We start from the raw sequence: 23,664 nt of genomic DNA on the forward strand, positions 1-23,664 counted from the left end.
ATCAAATTTCAATATGTGAGGACTATTAGAATAGGAAATGTACTTTGGTTAATCTGATTAAATTTGGTTTTAGGAGTTTTACTGAGGACTTCAAGGAAATTGTAAAAGTATATTTGCTAATTGCATTGGTTTTTTATTCATTTTGACCTTGAGAATTTTTATTAAGCCTTTGGAGAAAATGCAAAGGCGTGTTTGTTAGTTGCATTAAATTTTGAGAAAAAATATTTTAATATTTAATTAGACTATTGGAAATTTCATTAAAGGCTTGAAGGAAATGTAAAGGTTTGTTTGCTAATTGCATTAATTATGGATCAATGCTGTGAAGTTATTACTGATATTTTATTGCATTGGTTACGGATGCTAATAATATTAATTATTGATTGGTATTAAGCACTGATTAATGGTATTATTATTATTATTATTATTGAGGTTATTTAAGTTGACTGTATTTTTTAAAGAGCTATTCGATGAGCCTCCGGGTGCCAACCGAAGCGTGTCTCCTTGGATCTCAGTTTTCTTGCAAAGAGAGAGAGAGAGACAGAGAGAGAGTCTGAGAGATGAGGAGACAGACCCCCGCCAAGCCTCCATCCCTGCTCACCCGCGCAGTCGACCTCGTGTTCTCTTTCGTCCGCCTCGCCGAGTTCGAGATCCTCTTCGTCCTCTTCTTCATCATCGTCTTCATCATCTTCAAGGACCTGGTATCTTTATCTGCATCTCCTTTGCGCTTCTGATGATTCTCTTTTTGTTAGGGTTTTCTGCGTGATGTTGTCCATGCGGCATTGAATCGGCTTTAATAATGGCATACATGCTACGGGTTCCTGAGATATTATCACACTGAACGAGATCCTTCAGGGTTCTTCATCTATCAATTGTAGATGGGATGTGCTTCCATGTTTTACTGCGAGTCAATTAGCCACATTTTACTCAGCAGATGAACATGATAATTTATGCCGAGATGATTCAGCAGTGTGAGAGAGTTGTTTCTTGTCAGGGGATTTTATTGAGTTATACGATTGGACACATTTTACTCTTGCAAATGAACACGGTAGCAAATATGATTGCCTCAGCCAGGGAGATCGTTCAGCAGCATCAGAGAGTTGTTTGTTGTCAGGAGATTCTGTCGAGGGTAACATAATTAGCCGCATTTTTTATAATGAACATGATAACTTCAGCCCGAGAGATGATTCACCAGCATCAGAGAGTTGTTTGTCGGGGGATATTATGACTTAAGACTGAGAGATGATTTAGAAGCATCAGAGAGTTGTTTGTTGCCAAGGGATTTTATTGTACATGCTTTGAAATTTTGCAGCGGAGTTTGTTGTTTGTTACTCAAAAACTGCAGCTTCTGTCCTGTGTGTTTCATTTAAGCTGGTTCTAATTTGCAAAAGGAATTACTGATGGGTTCTGCATTTCCAAAGGGATCCCTCTTATAGTCACAGCTTTCTAAGTCCCATGATTTGGTTCTGTTTTGTTTTGTACTGCACAGTCCATAATTTAGATTCTGCAGCTATTGTCTAATTTGAGTATTGGAATTGTTGTATTGGTTACAGTAGCTGTGACCTATAGCTGCTGTGAAGGCTGTATAAATTTTGTGGCCAGAGATTTGTGTGAGACTGCTGGTTTTGAACGAGGAGTTGGATTGGCTTACAGTTTAGTACTGCTTTCATGTAAGATCTTAATAAACAGCAGACTTCAATGTACAGAAACATTGTTTGTGGAGGGCCCGCTTGTCACAATTTTTGTGTACTCATGCATGGCATCTCCTGAATCATTCAAGCAAGTTTCATGGCACAAAGTTTAGGCTTTCTCACAAAGGGCATATTTGAGAAATTATAAATAAGAAGTGTCCAGTAGACTTTAGTGTACACATTTTGTTTCCACCCACTGTAATGGATGCATTGCGTTTGCTGCAGTGTTTGTGCCGAAGTCTAGGATATATTTTGTACTAGGCACCAATTGCTGTATACATTTTGTTTTTACTGACTGTACTCTTAATGGACACTGCTTTTGCTACAGTGTTTTGTGCTGAAGTTGTGGATATATCATATAGTAGGCACCGATTCATGAATGAGCTGTATTTTGCACAGTTTGCAGTTTTAATCTTCTCTATACAAATTTAACCAAGTATTTGACCACCTCATGCAGACTTCCAGGCCAGAATTCAATCAGATTCTTGTGAAAAGTAAAGAGCGTGGCGGTCATTTTCCTCTTTAAAATGTTCAAAAATGCGTTTCAGTCAGGCTTCCTTTCAATACTGTACAGTGTTGGGTAATGTATTGGCAGTAGAAGACGCACATTCTGTTCATCTGATCTTTCTTTGCAGCTCAGTTCATTTTCATGCTACTGAATCAATCTGGTCTGTTATTTGACCAATGCCATTTTTTGATACTCAGTATTTTGATAATTGGTTTTGATTTTTCAAATTTTGAATGACAGGAGTAAGCCATTGCAAATTTGGGATAAACAAGGTACCCATCTACTGTACATGTATTATTAGGATTTAAAAAAAAAACAGTAATTGTAGATGTAGGGTGGAAAGTATCAGGCAGGCTTTTCTTCAAGGAGTTCATATGAGTTTTCTTGCGTAACTCACTCATGGAAATTGGCTACATAGGAATCAGTTGTTGCATCATTCCCTCATACTTTCTCACAAAAACGTTTTAAACTCCTGTCATTAAGTCAAAGGAATGGTACTAGCCATTATTCCACAGCGATGTTATATTTGTACTGCAGTGAAAAATGGACACATCAAGAGATTGACTGATGAAGACATTCAATCTTGTGCTGTGGAAATTATGGGTACCAATGTTACTACAAACTATATATCTGCTCCCCCGGATCCACATGGAACACTAGGGATCAAGTTACCATTTTTAGTTATGATAATCAAGAATCTGAAAAAGTATTTTACGTTTGAAGTAGAAGTGCTTGATGACAAGTATATGAGGCGCCGTTTTAGAGCATCCAATTATCAAGTAAGATTTAACAGTGCTTAATGCTCCCATCAATGTCCTTGGCATCAAGACTTACTGATCACTAGCACACCTGTTTTCTTAATGCTTCTGAGGTAGTGTGTGTAGATTATCCTTGTTACCGAGTTAGCTGCCTAGGCTGTTGCTTGTAGACAATTTCCTCCTTCTCCCTGCTTGCTGTTGCTATTGACATCTGCTTTCACCGTGGTGGTGGTTTCCTTTATTTAATTGTAAGGAGCCATAGATTTTTTTTTTCATACGAAGCATTAAAATTTTCAGCTGAATGCAGTTATTGATTGCAGACTATGACTCGTGTGAGACCGTTCATTTGCACCATGCCAATGAGGTTGGATGAAGGATGGAACCAAATTCAGTTTAATCTCTCAGACTTTACGAGGCGTGCGTATGGCACCAACTATGTTGAAACCCTTCGAGTCCAAGTCCATGCAAATTGCCGGATTCGTCGTATCTATTTTTCTGATCGGTTGTATTCAGAGGAAGAGGTTCCTCCAGAATTCAAGCTGTTTTTACCTATTCAGGTATGAGACTATCAGTTATTGTTTCTTATGTAAGCTGCTGATCATTTTTTTTTGTGTCTAACACATCATTGTGCAGGAAACGAGGGCTATGGAGGCAGCGTATGCTCAAGAAGCCCCTGCTCCAATCAACAGTGTTGGTGCCTGAAGGCAGAGAATCTTGTATGAAAGATGGTTTTGTTCAACCGAAGTGGGAAAAGTGGGATTTTGCAAGGGACAACGTCTTGTGTAAAACAATCCAGTGCTGTAACTTACTATCTCTTATCTTCATCAATGGGTATATACATTATGGAAATTGAAACGGCCTAATCTTATAATACAAACTTTGTCAAGTTGTTATATTGTAAGCATTATCACTCGAGGTACATTATGGATATTGGATTTATAGTTTCATTTCCTTATTTTATCCTATTGAAATTCTTTGAACAGAAAGTAGAAAATATGAATGTTGAACAGAAAAAGTTGGAACTTTTTATTCCCATCCACTTTAACTTCTTTCAGATTTATCCTACCCCACAAAGACCCACATATAAAACAAATTGCTATGATAGAAAAATTGAGTTCTTTTTTGATTTTAATAATCCAATGTGCTTTTTGTCCATTGCTTCATTTTATATTCTTGGTGCCACTTATACATTAGTTATATTCTTTGTTAGGCTTTTATGTTGCTTCTATCCTTGGTTCAACTCAAATGTTACATCTATTTGTCCATTGCTGCATTTTGTATGCTTGGTCCAATCCATATCTTAAGTTATTGTTAACTTATATTTCATTAGATATTCTAGTATTAGTCATTACATGTGATGAGCATGAGAGAGAGAGAGAGAGAGAAAGAGCTTCATTAATGTCCTTTAAGATGCATACGATAGGACTAGCACCATATGTCATAAGATATGCAGATGCAATCTACTTGGAGGTGTTGTAGCATCCGTAACTTGGACCCCGATTAACTGATACCATCCATGCAACAGAATTAAGTCTTCTGACATCTCCCTGTTTTAGGCCCCTTAAAATCAACGCTAGCCACACCCTTTCCCATTTGATGTAATGCCTATTTGAAGGCCATGGATAAACGAGCGAAGGCAGCGATATTCTCTGGTAAGTGTTATTGTCATCTTCTTGAGTTAGTCATATCAGACAAAGAGAGAGCAAGAGAGTACGCAGTCGTTTAAGCAGAGTGTGTTCAGAGTAAGCATTAGCATTTCACGTCTGGTTTTGGTGGAGATGACGCGTGCCCAAGGGCATTGAAGACACAGATATTCTCCTACCCACGACCCCAACTTTGAAAAACGCCTTCGTCTTCGTACCCTCAACCTTCGCGTTCACCTCCAAGCCTCTGCAGCCGACATGGTTGCCATCCTCTCAATGGCACTGCAAATCATGGAGCCGCCTCAGAATATGTCGTATACGGAGCCATTATTGCACCATCTACATCAACAATTAAATCAGAGTAATCAAGCTTTGATTACAATATTAGCTAATCAACAAATGCAAGGCCAAACAATTTCGTAACGCATTTTTTGGGCTCTCGACAGAAGATATAGATTGTCATGCTTGGATCATTTCGAGAATGTGGCCGAGTATCATGGATGGGATGATGGAAGATCTAAGAACAACAATGGAGAGAACACGCATGATTGAGAGAGGGATTTCTCACAGCACGACACTTTTCATAATAGAATGTGAAGTGAAAGGTACAAAGTACAACCCTCGGACTTTAGTGTTGTGAAAGTGACTTACCATGCCATCACACATAGATGTGTGTATTGTTCAGTACGTGACTAAAATGTGTAACGTAAATACACAGGTGAAAATAAAGGTGACCACTGACCAAGGGAAAATGCTCTCTTATGGAGAGTATAAAAGTGCCCTAGTGTCTTTTGTGCAGATCGCAACACTCCTATGTGAGCATAGGCATGAGTAAAAAACAATAAATCTCGCTAATACATAATCAACATACAAGGATCATTTACCAAAGGAGATTAAATTTAAAGTATTGTGGAATGCTTCAAATTTGTTGTTAGAAAGAACTTTGACGAAGATGTCTGTCGCATTCTTGTTAGTAGGACAATAGACAAGGCCAATATCCCTAGCATGAAGCCTCTCTTTGACAAAGTGACATTGTATCTCAATGTGTTTAACGCATGCATAAAACACAAGGTTATTCTGTGCCACTGTAATGGCACTCTAATTGTCAGTAAACAAAGGAGTAGGCTTCGTGATAGATACATTAAAATTAGTCAACAAATGTCTTAGCCATATGCATTCAACTGTAGTAGTGAAAGTTGCCTTGTACTCAACTTCACAAGATGATGTGACAATAGTGGATACCAAGAAATGCAAGAAAAGCCAAGAAAGAAACAATTGCCATCAGTAGAATGATGAGAATCAAAATCACTAGTCCAATTTGAATCATTGTAAGCATTTAATTGCAGTAGTCCCCTCCCCTCCCCTTGGCATAAACCAATCCAAGAGTCCTAGTGCCTTGTAAATAATGGAAAACATGCTTCATAGCTTGCCAATGTGGCATATTTGGGTTGTGTATATATTTGCTCAAGATTGAAACTGCAAACTGAATATATGGTCTTATGTTCGATAAATAAATGAGGCAACCAATTGTTGGAGAATATGTATGGATGTCAAATATATCACTGTCATCATGCAAAGATAGTTGAAGTCCAATCTCCATCAGTATTCTTATTAGCTTGCAATCTTGGAAGCCAAATCTCTCAAGGAGTTTACCAATATATCTAGATTGTGACAATCCAATGCCTCTAGCATCATGAATAAATTGAATGCCCAAATAGTAGTGTAAATGTCCCAAATTTGACATATCAAAGCTTTAATGTAAATTTTTTTAAAATGTTGAAATTTAATTAGCATGTATCCTTGTGAGCAGAAGATCATCAACATAAAGACAGATGACCAGTAAGGATTTTCCCTCTTTGCATATATAAATAGTAGACTCTAATGGGTTGTTTATGAATCCTTGGTTGAATATGAAGGCATCAATTTTTGCATGCCAACCTCATGAAGCTTGTTTCAAACCATACAATGTCTTTTTCAAATTGCATATCGAGTGTTTGGATCCTTTAATTGCAAAACCAATGGGTTGCTATACATATACTTATTCTTGAATTTCCCCATGTTAAAGTGAGTTTTAATGTCGAGCTAATGCACAATCCAACCATAATGGGCAGTCAATGTAACCATACATCTCTTCTTGAAGTTCCCCATGTAAAAATGAGTTTTAATGTCGAGCTAGTGCACAAGCCAATGTACCATATACGTGATAGTGGTCATATGGGATGTAGGAGCAAATGTTTCCTCATAATCAATGGCTTTCTTTTGCGCAAAGACTTTTGCCATAAGCTTGGCTTTGTACTTATCAATGGATTCATCCACTTTTCATTTCGGCTTATAAACCCATTTAGCACCAATGGCTTTCTTTCCAACATGCAAAATAACTAAATCCCATGTTTGATTCTTCATGATAGAATCATATTCAGCTTACATTGTTGCTATCCAATGCACACTTTGTTGTGCATCCTCAAAAGAATTAGGCTCATAATCATCGTGTGTGTTTGCTGCTATGACAAACTCCATAGTATTAGCATAATCACGTAGATGTGTTTGTCTTGGAGTACGACTGGCAAGAGGAGCATTCAAATGACTATCTTGCATAGTTTGCAAATACCATCTATGTATGTATCTAGCTTCTTGATTATGTACATGATCTTGTTGAACCTATTGCTCAACATTTTGTTGAATATTCTGATTAGCCCTATCGGTTGAATTTTTGCATTATTTAGTAGAGTAGCTAGCTAAACATTTTGTCAATTTAATGGAGCTCCAGCTATATCATTAAAAAAAAGGGATAGCAACCCTTCAAACACATCTTTTGTAGCTTGATATGTATCATAACCAACAAGAGATACTTTTTATTTTTCGTTAACAATTACATCTCTACTAACAAAACTTTCTTGGAAACATGATCATACAATATGTATCCTTTGCTTTCACTACTGCACCCCACAAATATACATTTGACAGTCTTATTGTTCAGCTTTTTTTCCAACACTTTGGGAATATGAGCATATGCAAGACGCCCAAAGGTATGAAAGTTACCAATTGAATGTTTACGGCTGTTTCAAGCCTCAAAAGGCATAACATTTTTCAATGCTTTAGTAGGGCACCTATTCAAAATGTGACAAGCACACATAACTGCTTCCATCAAAAAAACATGTGGCAATTTCTTAGCTTTCAGCATACATCTGGCCATCTCCATGAGTGATCCATTCTTCATTTCTACAATCCCATTCTATTGTGGAGTACAAAAGTAACCAATTGAATGTTTACGACTGTTTCAAGCCTCAAAAGGCATAATATTTTTCAATGCATTAGTAGGGCACCTATTCAAATAGTGACAAGCACACATAACTACTTCCATGCAAAAACCCTCGATCGGAATGGAGAATCTTAATCTTACAACTAGATTGATTTTCCACAAGTGCAATAAAAGCCAAAAAATGCATCATACACTTTTGACTTTTTAATCAATGAAAAACCCAACAAAAACGTGTAAAGTCATCAATAAAAACATCCACCCAATGACTTTGTAAGCATAGGTCCACATATATTTGAATGCACAATTTGCAACATGGCCTTAGCTATGAAAGCAATATCATGAGGGAAAGAAAACCGATGCATTTTTCCAAAAATGCATTCCTTAGAAATGTGTTGAGTGAGGAGGTCTCTCCAAGAGAGGTAAGCCTTCCAACATTTGATACACTGCATAAGCATCAAATTGCCATAGTTCACATGCCCTATATGAGCATGCCATAATTCTACCTGTGACGTAGCAGGAGTAAGAGTAGATATTGAATAAGCTGACTGATTAATAGAGTGAGCATCTAACTCATAAAGTCCATGACATAATGTGCTAGTGAGCACCAGAGGCGAGAATTCCTTATCCCTAACCATGCATTTGTCATAATCAAAATTGACTTGCATTTCACATTTTGTTAAATAAGAAATGGACAACAAATTCTTCTTTATCCCGTGGCACATAAAAAGCATCGTGCAAATGGAGAGTAGAGCTATCAATGGATTTCAAAACAATCTTTCCAATGCCTCTAATAAGATAAGATGCATTGTTGGCACATCGTACTGATTTTCCAACATGAGTTGCAACAATAGAAGTAAACAAATCCATGTGGGATGTAATGTGCTTAGAAGCACCATTATTAGAAAACCAACTACTAGCATCCTCCTCGAAAAATTTGAATGCTCTATTTGCCCAAGAAGAATCATAATTCAATCCCGGTCAATGACAAAAGAGAAGAAGAAGGTGCATTTGAAACGGATATCCTAGACTCCTTTTTCTCCTTGGCAATGCATTTCCTATATTTTGTGATATAATGACATGGCTTTTTACAATTATGGCAGTTGCTCTTCTTAGCTTGCGTGCCACTGTGCTTGTTGTTTTCTGAAGTTCTAGAACTTCCATAACTCTACAGAGCATTCTTGTGCCGATTGCCCTTACATTTCTATTTTGCCACAAAAGCTTGTTTAGAAGTTACTACATCTGCACCACTATTCTTCTTTGTTTGCTCTCCTTCCAGCAATAAGCTAACCAACAGAAGAAAAGTAAGTGGATATGGAGAAACCCACATTGTAAGATTCAATGTAGCATGGAAGGCAAATAAGACCATGGCAAAGAGTTCAAAGTAGTAGAAATCATCTAAGCACTAGAATAGCACTCATCTACATTGATCAACTACTCATGCAAGTCTTGATTTTTATTAATGTGATTTGCATAGCATCACCTTCTTCCATCTTCACATTTTCAAGCTCCTATTCTTTAAAAAAGAAATGCGTGCCTCATTCTTACTAGAAAACATGTGCTCAAGCGTAAGCCATGCTACTTGTGGAGTACTAGCACAACGAATATGCAGGATAATGGACCACTAAGCTGCCAATGAAGTAAGTAACAATGCTTGAGTATCCCTAGTGTCCCAAGCCCTCTTAGTAGAAACAATTGTTCTTTGGGGAGGTGGTTGTGCGGCAACCTCTTTCCTTTGTCCACAACCTCCTACTTGTGGAGGGGTAGAAACAATTGTTCTTTGGGGAGGTAGTTGTGTGGCAACCTCTTGCCTTTGTCCACAACCTCCTGCTTGTGGAGGGGTTGCAAGAGCCAAATCACTAGGACATACATCTTCCCCATTGACATAATCCCAATGGCCTTTTGCAAAACAAGCACATTTTTCATCATAAAGGACCAGAGAGAATAGTTGTTGCCATCCAATCTATTCTCTTTTGAAACATAAGTGAAGACATCATTGTGTCCATGAGTTGGCATGATAAATGTCACAAAGTGTTTTAGTTGTAACATTTTTGGGCATGTTGCTAAACATTGTTGAGAACCTAAGCGATTGCAACACAAGAAACATATTCAAAATGTGCAAATTTTTTATAAAGATGGAGCATCCTTAAGGGAAGTACCAGGAAACATATAGGTGGATGTACTATTGGGGCAAATCACTTGCACATTCAAGACTTTGGGATTCCGCTCAAGAAAAATTTTGCAAGCACCTTAACCACCAAATTTTGAGATCAATGGATGAAAATCTTATTGGGTTCAAGTAGCTCATTTTCGTCCCATAATCCAATAATTCGTTAATAAGTACAACATGCTAGTCAAAGAGCAGCACCAATCACCGTGCTTTTTGGTGATCATTCAAAAGTTTATGAAAGTGATAACAAAGTTGCTATAACTACTTTGAATATTGCAAAAAAAAAAAAAAAACAATTTGAACATTACATATTGCCGCAACAATTGTTTCCCATTACTCTTGGTTGTGATTGGTTCGATACATTTGATGCTAATGGTGCACAGATCGGATGTTGTATGCTCGTGTAGTGAACGCCGGAAGGTCCCCAAGAACAAAAGAACTCTACTTTTTGCACAAAATTCAAGGTAGAAAGCATGCACTACATGAACAAGAGACCAATTGGGTGCAATCTCCCCCCATGCCTTGTGTGAGTGCTCCACAAAGCATGTATTTTATGTATTAATCATCTTCAAGCTCAAATAATAGCCCAAATTACAAAGTAGCACGCTTTTGGCTTTTGAGTTTGCTTTAGCACAAAATAGAAATAAAGCTAATGGGCGGGCGTCCAAAGAGTCAGGCATACCCAATACAACGTCCAAATACAAATATCATAATCGTGCACCCATGCGCATATAAAATAATAAATAAATATCCAACTCCTTAATAAACAGGTGCAACAAAATATAGGCGCCATACCTAAGGTATGTGCCCATCAAAATATAAGTGATAACTCGAATACACGCTATCCTCCAATGCTTTCCTCTGCCACTGCTGCTATCTCTACACATCAACTGAAGCATTCACAATCGTTAGTAAAATAATACAATTAAACCGACAAAAGTGAATACCTAACAGTCTTCAGCTACATAAATAAATCAACTGGTTATAAATCAATCCTAACCTTAATTTATCACGAGTGCGCACTCTAAACTCATAAACGTTTATTAATTTAATAAGTATTTTGCGGAATCACCCGTTATGGAATCACCCATGTACACACTAAATTAATGAAACGCCCAAAAAGGATAGGCGTCCCCATCAACTTCTCGCACAAAGAATCCACTTTGTGTATGAGCCCCAGTCAACAAAGTTTACGGAATCCACCGTAAAACCTCACCGAATCCACCGTGAAATATGCCTCCTGGCATCATACCCCCGGGGTGGGATAGCAATTGTCCTCAATTGCTATTAGCTTAATGTGGAGCTAACAGAGTGGGGAAAGCATTTAAGTCTCTAGCGTGCATCCATTGGGCTTCCTCAACAGGATGGTTTTTAAACTTGACCAAATATCTAGAATATCTACGGCCAGTTCTAGTGGTCATAAAAGTCAGTATCTATGATAGCTTCAGGTTCAAGTATTTCAGTCTCTTTATCTAGCAAAGGTGGGTTTTCATAAACAGGGTGTACAGGTAATTGGCCTCTAAAGGGTCGTAATAAACTAATGTGAAAGGTGTTGTGAATTTTCCAGTGTGGTGGTAGTTCTAACTTGAATGCATTGTCATTGATTTTATGAATGATTTTGAATGGTCCATAAAATCTAGGTGCTAATTTCACAACTGGGTGTTTATCTACACTTTGTAATCTACGTTTTTCTATTCTTAACCAAACATAGTCATCAAGTTTCAAATTCATGGCCTGTCTTTTCTTATTGGCTTGTTTTGTATATGATTGCTGGGCTTTGGCAATCGTGTCTTTAACCTCATCAAAAATAGTAGCGTGCATGTTAGCAATATCATCAGCACTCTGAATTCTATTTAATAAAGATGCAACAGGTGTAGACAATCTATAGCCATAAATCACTTCAAACGGTGCTTTCTTTGTAGATGTGTGTGGTGTATTGTTATATGCAAACTGCAGTAAATGCAAATATGTGTCCCATGTCTGTGGTTTAGAAATAGTGTAAGCACGTAAAAGATCTAAAATAGTACTGTTAGTGGCTTCTGTTTGTCCATTAGTTTCAGGATGAAATGTAGATGAGAAATCAATCTTTGTTCCTAAGTTAGCAAACAAAGTAATCCAAAAGTTATTACAAAATCTAGAATCACGGTCAGAAATAATAACTTTTGGTAATCCATGATTAGTGAAAACAGTTTTAAAAAACAATTGTGCTGCCTGAGATGCTGTTAAAGTTTTCTTACATGGAATGAAATATGCTTGTTTACTAAACATGTCTACAATAGTCCAAATCATATCATGATTAGCTTTAGTATTAGGTAAACCAGTAATAAAATCCATAGAAATCTGTTCCCATAGTCTTGATGGAATAGATAAAGGCATAAGTAACCCATACTGTTTACCATGATGTCTCTTAACTCTTTGACAAACCAAACATTCAGAAATAAAGTTAGATACATCAGTGTCCATATGTGGCCAATAAAAATCTTCAGTCAATGTACGTAAAGTAGATATGATACCTCTATGACCTTGATATGGAGGACAATGAATTTCATTCAAAACAAAAGATCTAAATGGAACTGTAACACATAATCTCTTTTCATAAAACATGAATCCATCATTGTAAGACAGTGAATCAATAGGAATCCAGTTATTTCCAACTAATTTATTCCAATCAGCATGAAAAGTAATGTCTTGATGATAAGCATCTTTCATAGGAGTTAAAGAATCAAATGATATAACAGAGATATTATGAATGGTTGGTCTTCTACTTAATGCATAAGCTACTACATTTTCTTTACCTGGTTGATATTGGATAAGGGGATGAAAACTCTGAATAAAAGCTGCCCATTTGATATGTCGGTCAGATATTTGGGGTTGACTAAGTAGATGTCTAATACTTTGTTGGTCAGTCTTAATCATAAACTCAGAACCCATTAAGTAATGTTTCCATTGTCTTAAAGCTTGTACAACAACTAACAATTCTTTATCATATGTGGAATATTTAAGTTCGGATGGTTTCAGTTTACAGCTAGAATAGACTATGGGATGATTATCTTGCATAAGTATGGCTCCTATTCACGATCCGCTAGTATCAGTAACTACAAAAAAGAATGGTCTATTAAAATCAGATAGTTGTAATACAGGAGCATGGGTTAATGCATGTTTTAATAAATCTAAATATTTCTATTGATTATCAGACCAATGATAAACAATACCTTTCTTTAAAAGTTTAGTCAAAGACAAAGCAAGTAATGAAAAATTTTGCACAAACTTCCTGTAAAAACTAGCAAGACCTAGAAAAGAACGTAACTCATGCACATTTTTGGGTATAGGCCAGTTCAATATTGCTTCTGTCTTCTTAGGGTCAACCTTAATACCTTCTGATGACACAATATGACCTAAATATTCAATTTCTGTTTGAAAGAACTCACCCTTTTTTGGATTAGTATACGATTGATTATCTTTCAACAACTTCAAAACCAAAGACAGATGTTCATAATGTTATTTCTCATTTTTACTGAATACCAAGATATCATCAAAGAATACTATAACACAATGCTGATATTTCAAAAATATGCGATTCATCATTCTACTAAATGTAGTAGGTGCATTAGTCAATCCAAAAGGCATCACTAGAAATTCATAATGACCAAATTGTGTTCTAAATGCACTCTTAAATATATCAAATTTATCTAATCTCACCCGATGATAACCAGATTTAAGATCTATTTTACTAAATATGGCAGAACCTTGTAGTTTATCCATAAGATCATCTACCCTAGGAATTGGATATCTATTCTTTACAGTAATCTTATTTAGGGCACGATAATCAATGCACATATGATAAGTATTATTCTTCTTATTTACCAACAAAACATGTGCGCCAAATGGAGAACTACTAGGTCTAATTAATCCTCTGTTTAATAATTCCTCAACTTGATTTTGAATTTCTTTCTGCTCTATCTGGTTATGCCTTTATGGTGCTTTACAGGGTGGTTGTGTACCAGGAATTAAATCTATTTTGTGGTCTTCAGGATGTGAAGGAGGTAGTCCAGGTGGTAGATCTTCAACAAAACAATCTTTAAATTGTGCAAGGAAGACTTTACACCTAGGGTGCATATGTTTTTCTTTAGCTTGAAGTTCATTCACCCAAATTAGATAAGATTTACTACTTTTGCGTAATGCACGTTTAGCTTGAGTATGAGTAAGCAGTGGAAAATTATTAGATACGTGCATACCATACAATGTAATGTGTTTTTCTTGAAAATGAATTTTAATTGAATGCGTGGAATAATCTATGTCAGGATTATGTTGATGACGCCAAGGCATACCTAAGATAATATCACTGGACTATAATGATACAACTAGAAAATTCCTTCTTTCAGTATATTCACCAATTTGAATTTCTAAATCATGCACCTCTTGTGTTCCATTATACCTTGTGTCTAAGAATGCTGCTTTAATGCGATAATGCGTAGGAACAGTTTGTAATTTCAATTCTTTCACTAACTTTGTAGAAATAAAATCATGTGTACTACCATCATCATGCAAAATAATCTTTTCTTTTCCATGCGCTAAACATTTCATTGTCAATAAAGAATGTGGAGTTGGAATACCTGGTAAAGTATCCGAAGGAGTAACAATGTCATCCTCATCTTCCGTAAAGTCAGGCATTTCCTCATGTTCTTCATCTTCCATTGCTCCAAGATAGTTGATATGGATAGGTGGCTTCTTCGATTGGCAATTGGCTGCTAAATGTCCAGGTTGATGGCATTTGTAACACACTATAGGTTTGGCTTTCAATACATTGTTTGCAATGGCAGGAAGTCTAGGAATATTAGGATTTGGCTGTGAGGATGGCTTAGGGTTTTGATTGGTATTTGATGGCAAAGCAGGTGGTTTTGTCCAAGACTTACGGAAAGATGATGAAGGAAATCGACTTTGATTGAATCTTCTAAAATTTGAATTGAATTGCTTAGAACCATAGTTACCATTTGCTTGAAATTGTTGTGGATGCTTGTCTCTTCCTTGAAGCTTGTCTTCAGTGTCATGAGCTAAAGAAATTGCATCTTCAAGAGTTGCAGGCTTGAACATATTGACTTCAGCGTAGTAATGCCCAAGTAATCCAAACATATACTTGCGCTTGTGAGTCGCTTCAGGTACGTCTTCAAGCATGCGTAGTTGGAGTAAGGCATTCCAAAAGCGTTTGGTATACTGGGAAATAGGCTCACGATCTCTTTGCTGAAGAAGGTCCCATTGCTTTATGGCTTTTTCATGGAATTGTGGAGGAAGGAAATTCAACATAAACTTCTTCTTGAAACTCTCCCAGGTAGTGGGACAATCTATGCTCTTACGAACCACGGTCCACCAAAGAGATGCTCTATCCACTAAATGATTAGTGACACACTTGATTTTATCTTTTTCAGCGTATGTCTCTTCATGAAAGTAATCATCAAACTGATTGATGAATGCAAGAACAGTCTTTCCATCTCCAGTGCCATTGAAAGTACGGAATTTGAAATTTCTTTTACTTATCTTTGTTTCTTTGCGGATGGATTGAGCTTCGAGAGTCGCATCAATGGTTCATCGGATAAGATCTTCGGGTTGTGGTCCATCTTTGTCGGTAATCGATCTTTGTAAATTGGCCAATTGAACTTGCAAGGCTTGCCGGGCTCTTCGTTTTTCATCCAACTGCATCATAATAAAATCCAATTTTTGTTCCATGGTAGGTTCAGGAAGATCGCCTTCAGCCATTAAATCATCCATATTTTGTTCCATCATCCTACAAAAATTCAAAAGACCTTACACTCTCAAAATCCAATTAGCGGGATGAGCGTAGCTCAAATTCGGGTGTACAAGGCTTATAGATTTTTGTTTGGCTTTCACGGTCTTCGACTTTTGCGGTTGCAGGATTTAAAATCTTCGTAAAATCTGTGTATGACCTTCTGCATGTGCTGAAACTGGTTCAGTAAGTCTGCATATGCGAACAGAGTCTTCCAGGGAACAACTTTGCAGTTCAGTGCGTTTGCGCAGGAACAATCCTTATGGGAGTTTTTGGCATAAGTCAGTTCTGACTTCTGGTGACTTGATTGACTTGCGGAGTAAGTAAATTTAGACTTGCAGAATCTGAACTTGCAGACTTTGAAGATTTGTATGATTGGAGACTTGATTGACTTAGCTTAAAGCTAAGTCTCCAAAAACATCGAATTTTAGGAGGGGGGAGGGGGGCAATTTTTCCGCCGCGACTTTGATCAGTTGATGCCGAATTACTAAATCATCAAATTCGTTGCCTTTAAGCTCTTAAGTAAGCTTTTAAACTTACTTAAGCTTTTGAACTTAAGCTTAAGCTTTGATGATTATGAAGCTTATCTGTTTCTGAGAAAAAAAAACAACTTGATAGAAGGAGATGTTGACGTGGTCCTCCACCTCCTCAGGCCGGTTCTTCGCGATCAGAGGCTGCAGACAGAGGTTCTTGACCGCCAGGACACCCGTATCGACCGTTTGCGATGAGACTGACTGTAGAGATCGATCGTTCCAGGAGCTCCGCCTTCGTACAAGATGGGTAGCGATTGGAAGCTCTCGATCTCAGCTTCGCTCTGATACCACTGGTGCACAGATCGGATGCTGTATGCTCGCGTAGTGAACGTCGGAAGGTCCCCAAGAACAAAAGAACTCTACTTTTTGCACAAAATTCAAGGTAGAAAGCATGCACGATATGAACAAGAGACCAATTAGGTGCAATCTTCCCCCATGCCTTGTGTGAGTGCTCCACAAAGCATGTATTTTATGTATTAATCATCTTCAAGCTCAAATAATAGCCCAAATTACAAAATAGCATGCTTTTGGCTTTTGAGTTTGCTTTAGCACAAAATAGAAATAAAGCTAATGGGCGGGCGCCCAAAGAGTCAGGCATACCCAATACAATGTCCAAATACAAATATCATAATCGTGTGCCCATGCGCATACAAAATAATAAATAAATATCCAACGCCTTAATAAATAGGCGTTACAAAATATAGGCGCCATACCTAAGGTATGCGCCCATCAAAATATAAGTGATAACTCAAATACACGCTATCCTCTAATGCTTTCCTCCGCCACTGCTGCTATCTCTACACATCAATTGAAACATTCACAATTGTTAGTAAAATAATACAATTAAACCGACAAAAGTGAATACCTAGCAGTTTTCAGCTACATAAATAAATCAACTGGTTAGAAATCAATCCTAACCTTAATTTATCACTGGTGCACACTCTAAAATCATAAACGTTTATTAATTTAATATGTATTTTGCGGAATCACCCGCTATGGAATCACCCATGTACATACTAAATTAATGAAACGCCCGAAAAGGATAGGTGTCCCCATCAACTTCTCGCACAAAGAATCCACTTTGTGTATGAGCCCCGGTCAACAAAGTTTACGGAATCCACCGTAAAACCTCATGGAATCCACCGTGGCATGGAATCCACCATGAAATATGCCTCCTGGCATCAGCTAAGCTAGACTTCGAAAGTTGTACACTCCAAGTGTCGAGAAGTCTAAATATTCATTTTCAAAAGACTTAAAAAATAAGTTTCTACATCAAATGGAGGTAACAATATCTCTCAAAAAATAGACTATACTTTCATTGTTGAGGGATTTCCTAAACTAGTACAAAAGGTAGGCGAGTTTTTAGTCACATCACAGCCCCCATAAAACATGAGATTCGGATGCAAGGTGTATATCCTATCAAAACAACACAAAGACATCATAGTCCCAAGGAGAACCAAATAATCCAAGAAGCGATATTAAAGATGTTACAAAAAGGAGTAATCCAATCCTCTCAAAGGCCATCACTCTTGGTTGTAATTGGTTCGATACATTTGATGTGAAGCTAGACTTCGTAAGTTGTATACTCCAAGTGTCGAGAAGTCCAAATATTTATTTTCAAAAGACTTTAAAAAAAATTTCTACATCAAATGAAGGTAACAACATCTCTTGAAAAATAGACTATATTTGCATTGTTGAGGGAATTCCTAGACTAGTACTAAAGGCACACCAGTTTTCAGTCCACCACAGCCCCCATAAAACATGAGATTCGGATGAAGGAGTATATTATATCAAAACAACACAAAGACATCATAGTCCTAAGGAGAACCAAATAATCCAAGAAGTGATAGTAGAGATGTTACAAATAGGAGTAATCCAACCCTCTCAAAGTCCATAGGCATCGAAACCTCATCTTGTCAATAAGAGTTATTGAGAATATCAATTTTGTATTGACTTCACGAGATTGAGCAAGGTCATAGTGCATGACGTATTCCCCGTATCAAGATTAGATGACCTTTTAGACCAACTCGACAGGTCAAAATATTTCACGTCATTAGATCTTGCATCAAGGTATTGGCAAATCCCTATTCATCTTGATGATAGATTAAAAACAAGATTCCGTACAAGTCAAGGCCTGTTTGAATTGTTGTGATGCCTTTTGGGCTCTCCGACATAGGTGGTTCTTTTCAACAATTAGTCGCTTATATCTTCGATGATTTGATTGAATTTAAAGTACTCATAGCATATCTCAAAATGACATGCTGAAAGTCTTACGTGAAGTATTATAGAGATTGCAACACTACAATCTCAAACTTCAAGAAATGCAAATGGGTACAATGGTAGCTAAAATTTCATGTGACCAACCAATGCAAAACAACTGCAAAGGTCCTTGTCATGATATATGAAATTCAACAAGCATAGCACATTTGTTTAGATGTTGACAAGGAACAACTAGCCAGATTGCAAGCTGCAGACAACACTATTCATAAGTTAATTTGGAGACTATGAAAGGGGGATCTTACAGTGTTAAAGTATTGTGTCATCAAGAACAAGGTGTTATATTATTTAGATGGAGCAAATTCCTGATCGGTGATACCATCCGCATTACAACAAACATATTTCTCTCATTTTTAGAAACATCCCTTGTATGGTCATTTAGGTTTCCATAAGTGTTTGCATTTTCTAAGACAAAGATGTTTATGGTCACATATGCATACGACATCACATGAGGTATTTTGTAGGAGTGCATGCAATGTGTCTCCATCAAACAACTGACAAGAAAAGCTTAAGGATTACTACAACTCGTTACAGTATCTGCACCATTCCACTTGGTAGCATGGGATTGCATAGGACCTCTACCTCCTTCAAGATTTGGCAACAAATATATCATCGCATTAACTGAATACCTCACAAAATGGTGTTAACATACTTGACACAACATCTCAATTAGTGGCCAAGTTCTTCATTGAAGATATTATTTCCAGACATGGGTGTCCAATGACAATATTATCCAACAAGCTTCTAATTTTCAATTACATGTAATTTAAATTGTCACTAAATGCCTTGGCATATGTCAGACACTCTCATCTCCATACCATCCTCAAAAAAATGGGTTGTGTGAATGGGTCAATAAAACATTAAAACGAATGTTGAAAGCATATATAGACCCGTTATGAAGCAATTGGGACCAAGTATTGCCTTATAGTGTGCATGTGTATCGATGCACTGTCCAAGCAACAACAAGGGTGAGCTGTGTTCTTGCACTTTATGGAAGGGAAGCAATCCTCTTGTTGGAAATTCTATTTTGTTAGATACAACCTAAGCACAAAGATGCCATCGATTTGGTACATGAAACTCAAGGAATTTCAACTGCCTCCTTAGAGCTAGCATTACAAGTAACATCAGGATTGTGCAAGAGTGGTAGGAACGTCTTTATTATGACACTGAACAAGTCCACACCAAGTATGACATTGGACACAAAAAGTTATCCTTTACTTCCCACGACAACGACAAGGAAGCTCAAAGACCTTGCTACACATAACAGGTGGATTGGTCTCCTTCACACAGTGACGGAATGAATACCACTTGTCTATTGTGACAAGGGGTGAAAATAAAAGCAAAAACAATAGCACACATATCACACATTCGTCCGTATGTGAGGAGGTCCTTTGAGAAAGATAGTGACCTTAAAAAAAGAAGGTCATATTATTTCAAACCAAAAAAAAAAAAAAAGATCGACACGAGCGTCCTAATAAGGCTAACTTTCAAAGAATTTGAAGAATGGCGATAGGTTTGTAAAACAGAATTACGTCTTGTTACGTCTCCCTGTTTTCTGTCCGTCCCTTCGAATCAGCGATAATCAGCGATCTTCTTAGAGTTAGTTGTAGTCGAGAAAGAGAGAGGAAGAGGGTAGGGTGCGTCTACCCCTTTAAGCAGCATGCGTTCAACATAAGCATTTCCCACTGCTAATGGCGTGTCACAAGGACCCTCTCCTTGTATGTTGACCACTTACCTTAGAACCTCTTATGCTACCTGCCTCTTTGCAACCCATAACTTGGTGCCCTTGGGTTTGCCATGCTAAAAGCACACACCTACCCTAACATTTTGCATTACATCAAAATAATCCAACCTTTGCAAAAGAGACCCTCTCGTTATAGGGCCCCCCCTTGAAGCTCCTCATGAATAATGACTTCTGCTTGCATTATATTTTGTGCACTTGCCTTCCTTCACAATGCCATTGTCTCTTTTAGACACCCTCACTCATTTGGAATGAGCTCATTTGCAACACACAACTTGGTGCCCTTGAGTCTGTTGAGACATAAGAAGCTATACTTCTCCAAGATACCAATAATCTTCATATTAAGGATCGATATATGCAAGCCCCTCTTTAGTTTCATCATGCCATCCAACATCTTAATTCCAACATTTGACTCAATTTTCTTTTAAAGGTCATGTTTCTCAAGAATTGGGCAATGGATGCAATGTCAATGAGGTGGATGCTTGTTTCTTAATTTGCTCTTATATAACCTTGCCTGCTGCGTACTTACAACTCTTCCTTCTTTCATGGTTGTCTTTCAATGACTCCTACATGGTAGCTTGCCTCTTCCATTGGTTGCTTTGTCTTGTTAAAGGCAATGGATTTTGGATTGTACATCATCCCATTTGGTATTCTAGATGCAAAACAACTTCCTCAAGGTAGCAAGGGCCACTTTAAACAATTTAGTCTTAGAAGCAAGGGTAAATAGATTGCTAGAGGTGGCCCTTGTCCCCCTTCTATTATAAATGATATCAGGGATACACTCTTGAGTGTCCATTTCCTACATTTGATCCCTTGTGTTTTGCTACGTCCATCAGAGAGGGAGAGAAATAGATCATTTGACAATGAGAAATAACCTTGGTGCTTGTGGATCACACACACACACACACACACACACATGCACGCACACACGCACACACACACACGCACACGCGCACACACACACACACACACACACACACACACACACACACACTCACACACACACACACACACACACACACACTCTCTCTCTCTCTCTCTCTCTCTCTCTCTCTCTCTCTCTCTCTCTCTCTCTCTCTCTCTCTCTCTCTCTCTCTCTCTCTCCTCCTCCTCCTCCTCCTCCTCCTCCTCCTCTAGCTATCTTGGGTGTATTTTCTCTAAGATAAGGTTGAAGCATTTGGTAAGTTCAACTAGTGGTAGAAGCTTGTACAAAATGTGGAAAAGTTCCTTCGTGGGAGAGTTGATTTCTAATGAATTTGTTGAGTACTTGAAGGAGAATGACATCAAGTCCCAGCTCAAAGGAGCCTACATGCTTAGTGAATTGGCATTGAACAATGCAATTGCATCATTATCAAGTTAACATGCCATATATACATGGGACAAGAATTATAAAATTTTAAAGGGATGAAGTAGTCAACACGACAATGTACATCCTTAACAAGAGCTATAGTAAGAAACTAAAACACATATAACGCTTGTGGAGGCCTATTATGGTGAAAAGCCCTTAATCAATGTTTGAGAAAGTTTGGATGTGAGTGCTAGTTAATGTTCAAAGAAAAGAGGATCAAGCTAGAAGTGAAGAGCATGAAGTGTATCTTTCATATGTACAACTAAGAATCTAAAACTTATTAATTGTGTGCCATTGTGGCTATGAGACTAATAAAACATTTTCCGATCATAAGTGATGTTCATGGAAGTCATAAAAAACAATAATATCAAGATTCACTAAAAATAATAGTCATTTAACACAAAAATACTAAAAATAACAATTGTTGAAGTCCAAAGTTTGAATGAAGCTACCAATGCACTAGGAGTTACTGAAAGCATCATTTTAACAAGCTATATTGAATAATACCTATCATAAATAGTAGCTAATAAAGATACTAAGCAATAATCGATATTTGGAAATAACAAGAAGAGACTAAGGGGGCCCAAAAGAATAATAGGTTGTAAGGCCTCAACATCTCCTTAGAGTGTATCTCTATTTAGTTTTTATTCTTCAGATTGGTCCACAAAATTTTAGAGTTAGTTTGCAAACTAGCTGCAATATGCAAAGAATGCTTATTATAAAGTCTAAGTGCTAGGCTCACTTTGGTGCAAATATAAACCTATGTATACAATTTGTGAAAACTGAATAGAGAGTTTACTCTTATGTATGCAATTCTGGGAGAGTCACTGCTTCTCTATCTTTTTCTCTACCTTCTTGAGAGAGAGAGAGAGAGAGAGAGAGAGAGAGAGAGAGAGAGAGAGAGAGAGAGAGAGAGAGAGAGAGAGAGAGAGAGAGAGAGAGAGAGAGACTTTCCTAGTCTTACCACAATAATGACATGTGACCTGATCCTTGTTGTTGGTGTTGAATCCTCGTCCATGTCCTTTTGCTCCATAAGTTCCCTTGGTGTACAAGAGACTGTCCTTTGAGATGGTTTCTTTTGCATCCTTGTTTTTAAGTTTACTTTCTCCATCAAGTAGAGAATTCTCAATGTCTTTGAGTGAGAGATTAGGAACATTACTTAGGGTAGACACAAGGTTCTCATATGGTCTTGATTTAAACTTGCGAGTAGCATCCCTATGGCTTCATCCTCATCTATGTTCTTCTTTAAAGTTGCAAGTTTAGTTTTTAGGCTCTTAAACTTGTTAATGTGCATGGTCATAGAAGAAATAACCTTTTCATCTAGCTTATAGAACTGCATGAGTAATTTTACTTTTGAGTTTTTAGCTTGAGTTTCAAAGATCCTATCAAGCTCATCCCATGCCTTTTTTGCATCTTTGATGCCGAAGATATGGTGAAATACATCATTAGATAATTCCCAAGCAATGATGCCTAAAGCTTTGTTGTTCATCTTTTTCCACTCTTTTGTCTTAAACTAGACTTCTTCAATGAACCCATCTTCATCATCTTCCTTCTTGCCATTTGCATCTCTTGTATCATCCTCAAATAGATCCCAAAGGTCTTTCATCATGAGATGGTACATTGTCTTTTCTTTCCAGGTGTGAAAGCCTTCATGATTGAATTTGGCTATTTGCTCAAGTTTAGACATTTTGAAGGAGGTCTTACCGCATGAGTATACTTGGGCAGTGTCTATCCTTTTACAATGAGATTGAAGCTTACAAGAGATTTAATCAATTGGGCATTCCATATTAAAACTCTTCATGTTTGTCATTACAAGAACTGAAGTAAAACCAACAAGTGAATTGTTCTTGGATGTGTCAAGAAACACAAATGCCAAGAAACACTAGATAAGTATCAAGAGATACTATCTTGATGTCACGCTTGATGATGCCTGATCTTTAGGTAGGTTGCTTGATCTTCAGGC

The 23,664-nt window shown here is 37.4% G+C and overlaps 2 protein-coding genes and 1 long non-coding RNA gene across 3 annotated transcripts; all 3 read left to right on the forward strand.

Moving 5' to 3' along the window:
- The first annotated feature begins 477 nt into the window (after positions 1-477).
- Positions 478-2,268, forward strand: LOC148027521 (GRIP/coiled-coil protein). The gene is made up of 2 exons (XM_087689256.1): positions 478-698; positions 2,146-2,268. The coding sequence occupies exons 1-2, from the start codon at positions 558-560 to the stop codon at positions 2,212-2,214; spliced, it is 210 nt and encodes a 69-aa protein (XP_087545382.1). The 5' UTR covers positions 478-557; the 3' UTR covers positions 2,215-2,268.
- On the forward strand, positions 2,142-3,899 carry LOC148027522 (uncharacterized). The gene is made up of 5 exons (XM_087689254.1): positions 2,142-2,268; positions 2,437-2,468; positions 2,734-2,975; positions 3,275-3,511; positions 3,588-3,899. The coding sequence occupies exons 1-5, from the start codon at positions 2,216-2,218 to the stop codon at positions 3,654-3,656; spliced, it is 633 nt and encodes a 210-aa protein (XP_087545380.1). The 5' UTR covers positions 2,142-2,215; the 3' UTR covers positions 3,657-3,899.
- Positions 3,900-4,289: 390 nt separating this feature from the next.
- On the forward strand, positions 4,290-6,107 carry LOC148027523 (uncharacterized). Its single transcript, XR_015692606.1, has 3 exons — positions 4,290-4,958; positions 5,044-5,202; positions 5,316-6,107. It is a non-coding gene; the product is annotated as an uncharacterized LOC148027523 (long non-coding RNA).
- Positions 6,108-23,664: the final 17,557 nt, after the last annotated feature.

Source organism: Lygodium microphyllum, chromosome 12 (assembly GCF_053477565.2).
Source record: "Lygodium microphyllum isolate KBCC chromosome 12, Lygodium_microphyllum_v1.1.10, whole genome shotgun sequence".
NCBI lineage: Eukaryota > Viridiplantae > Streptophyta > Polypodiopsida > Schizaeales > Lygodiaceae > Lygodium > Lygodium microphyllum.